General features: G+C 44.1%; 1 protein-coding gene across 1 annotated transcript in view; it reads right to left on the reverse strand.

Moving 5' to 3' along the window:
• Positions 1-9497, reverse strand: part of TFAP2D (transcription factor AP-2 delta) — a 54099-nt gene that overhangs the window by 44536 nt on the left and 66 nt on the right. Inside the window, exons 2-3 of the mRNA XM_006926452.1 lie at positions 8022-8533; positions 4452-4512 (exon numbers count right to left, since the gene is read on the reverse strand). Of these exons, the coding sequence (XP_006926514.1) occupies positions 4452-4512; positions 8022-8533 (573 nt within the window). The remainder of the gene's footprint in view (positions 1-4451; positions 4513-8021; positions 8534-9497) is intronic.

Raw genomic sequence — 9497 nt, forward strand, 5'->3', positions numbered from 1 at the left:
TTTCAACAAACCATTCGTCTAGATCTTTTGGTATATGAATTAAAGGAGGTTGAATTCTGAATGTGCAGCTTCAGTATTTGGGGACTAACGAGGCAGGAGAGGTTCCAGGTATATTTCTGGCTCTATTTTCACAATGAATGTACCATGGAGATGTTTGGCTATTTGAGTAAATAGAGATTCTAGGAGCTCTAACAAAAGAAGAGGAACAAGGCTTCCCACCCCGCTTCCATCTTACTTCTTCCAGAAACCGCAGAAAGAGCGAAAGGTTCTCTCTTACTCGAGTTCCAAAGCTCAGGGGCCTCGAGAAACCCGAAGAAGCGGAGGGAAGTGCATCCTCATGCCCAAGCAGCCTGTGGGCAGCCATGGGGCTGTAGAAGGGAAGAGCAGTCAGATCCATCCACCTTGTTATTGGCAGACTGGACAATTGATGCTAAACTCGGCTTCATGGAAGCATTTTTATTATTATTTTTTTTTAAATTAAATCAGATCTGACAATGTTTGTACCGCAGCGTAAACGCCTCCGCCTTGGCATGCCAGTCACCTCTAAGCGATCTGACAAACTCCAGCTCTCTTAAAACGTGCAGAGTTCAGATCATATTAATTCCCCCAAAATGTTTTGATTCAAAGTAGTTTGTATTTTGTGTAGCCACGGGCAATCCGGAAAGCGCTCCTGCCTGCCGGTGGCCGGGTCCGCTCCCTCTCCGCGTGGCCCAGAGGCTATGGAGGTATTTAAGCTTCTGAAATTAGCCTGGGGCTGCAAAGCAGAGTGATCACAAAGCGAAACAGGGGCGCTTCCCCTCTTCACTTTTTCATTTTTTTCTTTCTTTCTTTCTTCCTTTTTTTTTTTTTTTAAGTTTGCCATCCCGGTTTTACAAAAAAGACCGGGGCCAAAATGTCACCCACCCAAATATGGAAAAAGCTAGGTTTTCTCATTTCATCTCCATTCTGTTCTGAAGGCCACAGCCCCCTCACCCCCACCCAACTGAACCCCTACCCCTGCGATTCTGATCCGGACCCACACATTATTAGTTTTATCATCACCATCATCGTCGTCATCAACATTGTTCTCCTACTATTAAATTCTCGGAGAGAGAAATGAAAGGGACCAATGCCTGACAAAGGGGAGGGGGCCATAAGGGAGTCTCAGAAGATTCATGGGGAAAAGAAGAGAGGGTCTTCCTTCCTTTCTTTCTTTCTTTTTTTTTTTTTTTTTTTAATGATTAAAAACACAGACGACTCCTGTAAATAGAAGCCTCGTTTCTTCAAGAGATGCCTTTTGAAACCCAGTATCTGAATATTCAACGAAGGCAGAGCTCCACTCTGTATGTACAACATTAATATGATCTCTGCAGAATTTGCTACTCAGAAATATTAACATATCAAAGCCGACGCCGGAGGCGAGAGAAGCTATCGATACCCGAGCACAGGGTAAAGTAAAGATTATTGGTTCTGATGGTTGGAGTGGCGGAGCTGCGGGCAAAATCGCGCACACCATTAACCGAGAGTGAGCGCGCAGGGAGCTGCATCTCCGAGGCGGTGGCAAATATTTTATCTAGGTGGTAATTACCTCGTTGCTGCCCCTTCTTCCACGCTTTCTTTGGCTATTGGGCCTTCGTTACAGGCAAAAACAATGTAACTGTCACTTACCAGAGTCAAGGAAATGGTATTTTGTTCTTTACAAATAGAGTGGCCAACTTTAAAGAACTGATACTCCCTCCACCCCATGCACACACCGCTACAAACCAGGACAGCCTCTCCCTGGGGGAACTCATGTAGGGCACTTAGGGATCTGTCTTTCCTTAGGGGTCTCTGGAATTAAAATCTATTTTTTTCTCCCACAATAAATTCTGGAAATCATTAGAAATTTAAGTTTATCCGCGGGCTTAGCAGGAGAAGGAAAATAGCAAAAAGTTGTGCTTTTCAAGAAATTATGTTTCATGTGGAGAGTCATCTGTAAAGCATGAATTAGAAGAGAAACAGACATCTCTATCTAAGCTATTATATAATATGGAGATATGGCAAAGTGCTTTAGTTCATGTCTTCTCAATTTTTGAAGAACAAAGGTGACTAGAGCTATTGATATTAGGAATCCTGTGCACTACCATGGTGATAGAGAAAAAGGGGCTTCCACAGCAGTTTTTTTAAACTGGGAGTCCTGAGAGGAGGGGCTGGGCTGTTTGGGACAGGATATACACCACCTTTTAATGCAAGACTTCCTCGATGTCCTTGTTATTTATTGTAAACTGTGGTGAACATTGATCGCTTCAGAGTAAACAGACACACACCCTGGTCTCCAAGGCTATACTAAGTTAACTGGCCTTTCCCTAAGACCCATAGAAATGGAATAAACTCAGCAGTTAAATTTTGAATTTTTTCGCAGAGTTGGGGGGAGGGTATTAGGATTTAGTCACACAATACAGACCTAAACCCCAAGTTACCCTCCTTTCTCTTTAGAGTCAGGCTGTTCTCCTAAAATACCAACATTTGGTTTAAAATAGCAGATTAGGTGCTGATTTTCAGGTGAAAAAAATTGGCACCGAATCCTACAAGAACAATAAAACATCACCTAAGGAAGACGATTTTTGTAGTTCTAATAGGATAGGACCTCAGCTTCCATCTTTTAGCTACCCAAGAGCCGTTGGCCTTGTAGGGGAGGTTGGTGTGGGGTTGTCCCCCGTAAAGCTCTCCGAAAATTCAACTGATTACACAGCCGTCTCTCATTCAGCTCTCGTTCTCGGCCTCGAATAAGTCCCAGCCTTTGTCGGCTATTGTACAATCTGGTACAATTTCCAAGCAATTGAGAAGGTGATCAAGAGCGGAACTGAACGCAAACACCGCAGTAGCGCGTGCCGGGCTCTGGGAGGAGCCGGCTCCCGGCGTTAATTAGTGGCGCTGTCCTTCAGCACCACCGATATCTTCGTGCGCCTTGAGTGCTCGGCCTTACTCACCTTCAGTGTGGCCGCCCCAGCAGACCCGGATCGGCACAGCTCACCTGGCCCCTCTTTCACTGTGTACTTTTAATCCCTCCCCCAACAGTATGTATATTTTATTTGAATTTTCTTTAGCCTTGAGCCTATTTCATGTCATTTCAATATGGCTGAGTGTTGGCCTGGATGACGAGCTTAATATTGCTCATTGAAAAATCATTGAAAAATCTTTATGGAGCAACAATAGTTGGTTTTTTAAAAATAGTTTCCAAATCTCCATGAGATAAAAAGACAAAATTGCATAGTTATTTTATATTTAATAGAAATTTCAAGTATCCACTATCACAACAGTCAAGTTCCAAAAGGAAAGCACTCTTTGTTTTCTTTCTCCCTGAATTTAAATGGAGTTTCACACTGGACATGGGGTTGTAAACCCTGCAGTTTAAACATGAAAGACTCCATTGCTTTCTATCGATGCATTTCTTTCTTTGGAAACACATTGGCATCTTTAAATGAGCTCTGAAAGAGATGAAGAGGTACTGAAGAACATTTATTTGGTGCCATCAGAAACTACTCAGTCTTTAGTGGTTCAGTTACTAAAGACAACTGCAGCCCTGGAGCAGGAATTAGTCCTGGTGAATAGGCCACATCTTATTAATTCGTATGAAGTTGGGATAACAGCTGGTCCCCCTTGCCTTGTGTGATCCTAGGGTTACACGACTTGCTAGGAAAATAAGCTTCATAGGCTGTGGGTACAGTTAAGTGGGAAGCCAGCAAAATCTGCACCGCCTTGAGGCCCTTAAAATGTCATAGTCCAAAAACCTTTTGTCAAAATGGAACATCTGAGATGCAGTCCCCCCCTCCCAAGTGTCTGAGCCAAAATCAACAGCTCTCTACTCTTGCCTTTCCCCCACCTTCCAATTCCATGGGTAACTCTGGATTCAGATGTTTTCCTCAACAGATGGGAACAAGAAAGCTTTATCCGGTACAGTTAACACCACCTCCTCCTCCCACCCTCCCTTAAAGAAAGAAATGTTCGGGACACTTAGAAAAATAAGGGCAGCTACAATATTGGTGTTTCATTAGCCTTCCCTGAAGCCACAATGAATCTAGCCTTTCACAGAATCCTTCAAAGCCTCAAGCTAACACCATAACTGCAAACAGCCAGGCTGTGGCTGGCACATTTAGGGCTAAAAGAGACCAGAAATTCTGCTCGAGGATGTGGTGATGGGGGAAGGGGGTGTAAGAAGGATTTTTTTTTTTTTTTGGTCTTGAACTTTCATTCTGTCACAGTTCTGTAAGAAAAAGCAAATCTCTTCTATCACAGGTCTTCTGGGCACAAGCTAGGTTCAAGCATCAGTGGAGGAAGGAAGGCTTTTTAATGTGGGAATGTGGGACGAGAGTAACTGATCAAGAGTAACTGGTTTCTTAAACATCAGGGATCTGATGTTTAAAATCACCTCCAGATCTTTAAAACAAAGTAATAGATGAATAAATAATGTTTAGTTTTAACATGGTACTTACCTCTTCTTATCACTCCACCTTGACCATTGAGAACAAGCCCACACTGGGCTTCCACGGAACCCTTAATAAAAGAAAAAGAAATAAAATCACTCAAATAGATTCTAATAGGTATGCCCACATGAGTTAAGTTTTTCAATCTGCGCCATCCCTGGACTGCATATCCACATAACCCCATAGTAGATATTTAAAAGCAAACATTGAGCTGAAATAAGTTTGGCAGCATGCGTGATTTTAAGGGGAAAAAATGCCAGAAAACTACAATCTAAAAGTTGTATAAATCTTAAGGTATGCATTTTACAGTACCATAAAATATTATACTTCAAAGAGCCTGTGTGTCTTTCATCTTAGCATAAGAGAATGAGCAACCCTTTGAGTCCCCATCAAGGCATATAGCATATATACAAACAGTTTCCACGGGACTTTTTGCATGAAGCAAATTGCACCAAGAGTATCAAGTCTGGCACTGTGGGTTTCTTGGGAGCTCAGAGGAACCATTTCAAGTGGAGGATTCAAGCTACCTCATGAAGGTTCTGCTTTAACCCAGATGCTCCTACAAATAGGAGCATTCCATAATGCTACCCAAAATGGGTCTTACAAAGGAAACACCTTCAGGTTTACTCACTGTAGATCTTCAGGTCCCTAATGGATTGAGGGATCATTTGAACTGGGAAGGAAGAAAGGGTTTGCTGATGCTTGATTAAGAAAAATAAAACTTTCTCTCTCTGTGTGTCTTTTTTTTTTCTGAGTCGAAATGTGTTAAAGGCTCATTTTCCTTTACAAACAAACGAGGTATTGGACATGAAAGAGGCCTTGAAGGGTGTTAACCTACCCAACAGCCCGTGAAGAGTTAAGTAAATGCGGAGAGAGTCGGTGCATAATAAAAACCCACTTTACAAAACAACCTTTACAGCCCTGGCTCCCTTTTGCTTCCCCATTTTCACCATATTGAGGCAGGCCTGTAAGAACCCCCTTTTCAGCCTACTCGCGAGCTCTTTCTTATTTTAACTGTTCTGCTTTAAAGTGATTATCAAATCAATATGAAAAAAAAAAACTTAGAGACTGAGCATAAATTAAAGCGGTGATGGGAAAAGGTGTGACAGTTTCCTTTGTTGGCCATAGCAAATCTTTTTAGGGGACTCAAAGATGGAACTGAAGCCACAAGACTGTTTGCATCTGTTAGGCAGACTTAGACTGCCCTCCAAACTATTGGACTTTCACTTAAAATTCTGTGCAGGGAAAAGTATATTTACATTTGTTGCATTTGAAATGAGGCATATGCTGATGAATGTTTTAAAGAGGAAGAAATAAAAGGAGAGAGACGGGTTTCTCCCACACATACCCTCCCCATTTCTAGTTTCAAAAGTAGCTATGACTGTTTTTCTCTTTGTTTTTCATTCTGCCAACTATGTCCAGGAGGAGTGGAAGAAAATAACTTGCTAGATTTACAACTTGCTTGATATATACACACATATAATGATATATACATATGTAGATGTGTCCATAGACATAGATATATAAATAATCATATACAATACTCCTTAATTTCTTCTAGTATCTTGGAGTGTTTCTCTCAGTATGACTATTCCTTCAGTATGAGTAATAAACAGGAAAAAAGGAGATTAAAATATATAAAAAAAGATATAGGTTGAAAAAAGGTTTCAAAATATCTGAAATGTAGAAGATGTAAGGCCTCGAAGCTCTCCAAGGGAATGAACCGCTTCCCTCCCATTCTCTGGCGCACCGTTAAGATGTTTATTTTCTTAGAAGAAACGAATCTCCGGTCTCTTCACTTAACAAACTTTTTTCCCTCATAAGTAAAACATGTTGTTTGGTCGGATGACATTGCATAAATGACCAGTTGAATGGCACTAAGTCGAAAATTGGATAAACTACGGTGTTCTTTTGCACGGGATTCGCTCTTTGTCTGGTGCTTGCAAATGTTCTAATCCGCTCTTTTGAAAAATGCCCAGCTTTGTGCCTAGCACAGAAAAAAAATTTGTACAGATACAAAAAAATCAGCAGCAGACGTGACTATTAAAAGAAGTAAATAGGTTTTAGTTGAGCTAAGCATTGAATGGCAGATTTTTTCCCCCTTGAGACATAAGGGGATACTTGTGAAAAACATAAAAAATGCCCTGAGCGTATAAAATTATTTTGTGAATATAAATGTAGAAAGTCAAGATTTATGGAGCCAAATCTTTTTTCTTGTGTGCCGATCTTGAAGCTATGGCTCTTTGTCTGGACTGTAAGGGCTTTCACTTTAATTTTAAAATGATTCCTTGCTTGGAGGTAAATGAGGGGAAAAGATTTTTTGTGCGCAACAAGGGATCTCTTACGTCTCCAACTTGTGCTCTTCAAGTGTCTCGCCTTTCATTGTGGAGACTATGGAGAAGGTGGCCAGCTTTGTGCGCACTGAAAAAGTAGAGTCTCACAGGTAGAGCTGCATTTTCAAGCAAATGAAGCTACAAATTCATGTCTTCTAGGTTCTTTTTTGACTATTAATGGGCTTATTTGTTTGAAACGAGGCTGTGACAATATGCTTGCATAATTATAAATTCTATTGTTGCAAAGAATGTGCAAAAATTCATTAAGAAAGAAAATGGGAAAGAGATCTAATTGAATGATAGCCTCCACAGTATCTGAATTTTTTCCTTCCTTCCTCTCTTCTTTCCTTTCTTTCTTCCTTTCAATCTTCCTCTCTCCCTTCATTTTCTCCTTTCTCCCTTCCTGTTTCTTTTCTCTTTCCTTCTCTCCCCCTTTATTTCTTCATTTCCTTCTCCTTAAGAAGATGCATCTTACAGAAAGTTAATGACTTGAAGAGGAAAAATAAAGTTGTAAATGAACTGGGTGGTGGGACTGGGCACTCCTCAGGCAGAGAGAATTAGGCTCAACCACACACCCTGGCCAAGTGCCTTGTTCAGATTCTTTCATTGGGGTACATGTTCTAGGCTTTCGTTTGCGATTCTTTGCTCTCCACAGCAATCTAGTTATCTTTGGTGAAACTTCTGCTAGAGCTCAGGGTCTCAACAATGCCCCCAGAACAAGCCGGTTCCCCAATTCGTGGTAAACTCCCTACAGCTCAGTCTGGGACAAACGCCTGGGATACGCGTGTAGACCTAGCCAAGCGCCCAGACTGAGGGTGCGATTGGTCATCAACTTATCGGGTCTTACTCTGAGTCCATTTGACTCAGCCCCAGCTTCCCTGATCTCCCTCACCCTATCCCCTCAGGGACACAAATGTGAATTCACAAAAGACTTCCGTGCAGACCAACGAAAGTGGAGGCCCGCAGCTAGCCGGACTCTCAAGCGTCCAGGTGAAATGCCTTGATCCAATGAGAGGGACAGAGTGGCACACGCCTCCTCTAATTGTTTTTATAACTTTCCATAAGTGGTGTGTGTGTGTGTGTGTGTGTGTGTGTGTGTGTGTGAGAGAGAGAGAGAGAGAGAGAGAGAGAGAGAGAGAGAGAGAGAGAGAGAGGGGGAGCGAGATTACAGTCAGAGCATTAACAGAGCGGGAGGGGGAGGGCGAAGAGGGGAGGGCGCAGACAAATTCACTGCATGCTTATTTACCTGCAAGTCGTCTGCTCCCGCGGCGGCCAGCCCCAGGCTGGGCCCTGGCAGGAGTCTTTGATCTGGGTGCATTCCATACTGAGAGCCATGGCTCATGAGAGACAGGTCGTGGCGGCGATAGGCATCGAGGCAACCCAGCTCCCGCCTCTGCTCGTCCAGGCAGGACGACTTGAGCGCCCGCGCATTGTGCAGGTTAATAAAGTCGGTGGGCTCCCCGTGGTGGATCTGCTGGTAGTACTGTTGCGAGTGGTGGAGCGAGTTCAGAGAGTAGGCGTCGGGGGTGACGGCCGGGTGGCTGTGCTGAAACTCATAATGGAAGGACTGGTGGTGGAGCGGGGTGTACTGGTGGTTAGTGGAGAAGTAGGGGGACGCAAACTCGGTGCCGGTGGTGGAGTAAGTTAAAGGAGAGGAGGAGGAATAGGCGACAGTGGAATTGGCTACGGACTCCAGACAGCCAAGCTGCATCAAACGGTAGCTGTTTGATCCGTCGTGACGTATCTGGAAGGAAGAGGGGGAAAAGGGAGAGCAGAAAAACTTGAGGTTTGTCATTTTGCAACCAAAGCACCGCTCTCCCGGAGCCAGGAGCTTTCTCTGGCTCTTCAAGGAGAGCGAGCGCGCAGGGCTCGGGTAGAACCGCAGCCCGGGCTCAGCGCCTTCGCCAGAGAGCTTTCGCGAGCAGGAGGACTGGGGGTGGGCGGCCTCGTCCTCACAGTCGAGAGCGTAAAAAAAATCCCCCACCCTATATAGGTGCGAGTGACAACACACACACACACACACACACACACACACACACACACACACACACACACACCCCCTGCCCAATTTGCGCAGGGAGCTGGGCGTTGGGAGCCAGGCTTGAGACTGACTCCGGGGCCGCGTGGAGCAGAACTAGAGTCCACACGCACAGAGCGCTTCGCCACTCCAGCCAAATCCCAGCCCTGAGATTCCGCCGTTGTCCAGGCCGAAATGCTTCTCCAGAGATGCTCAAAATCAGTGTCCATGTATCTAAAAAATCCAGTCCGTGCAAATCGTTCAACTTGCTCACTTCCTTAACCATCTGGGGCAAGGAATCCGACCCCCCTCCCCGCTTCACTTTCCTAGAATAAGCCCATTCCAAAAGGGGTGCGTTGTTCCCCACCCCCTTGTCCACCTACCGTCCCCCCCCCCAATCTCTTTACTTTGCCTTTCTGAGTATCTTTTTCCCATCTCTATCTCTTTCTCCTCATCACCTCCTCCCTTTCTTTATTATTAGGATTATGTTTTCCCCCCTCATTATGGTAAATGCTTCTTAACGTGGCAGAGTTGCCCTTCCTGGCGACAGATGTCATAACGAACTTTCTCCCCTTTTCTTCCTTAACTTCTCCCGAAAGCCAGATTATAATTAAACTTAACGGTCCAATATAGATTAGAGACAGGGGAAGCTGCCACCGCCGCCGCCGCCGCCACCGCCACACACACGCGCGCTCAAAAAAAAAA

Source organism: Pteropus alecto, unplaced genomic scaffold (assembly GCF_000325575.1).
Source record: "Pteropus alecto unplaced genomic scaffold, ASM32557v1 scaffold7, whole genome shotgun sequence".
NCBI classification, from domain to species: domain Eukaryota; kingdom Metazoa; phylum Chordata; class Mammalia; order Chiroptera; family Pteropodidae; genus Pteropus; species Pteropus alecto.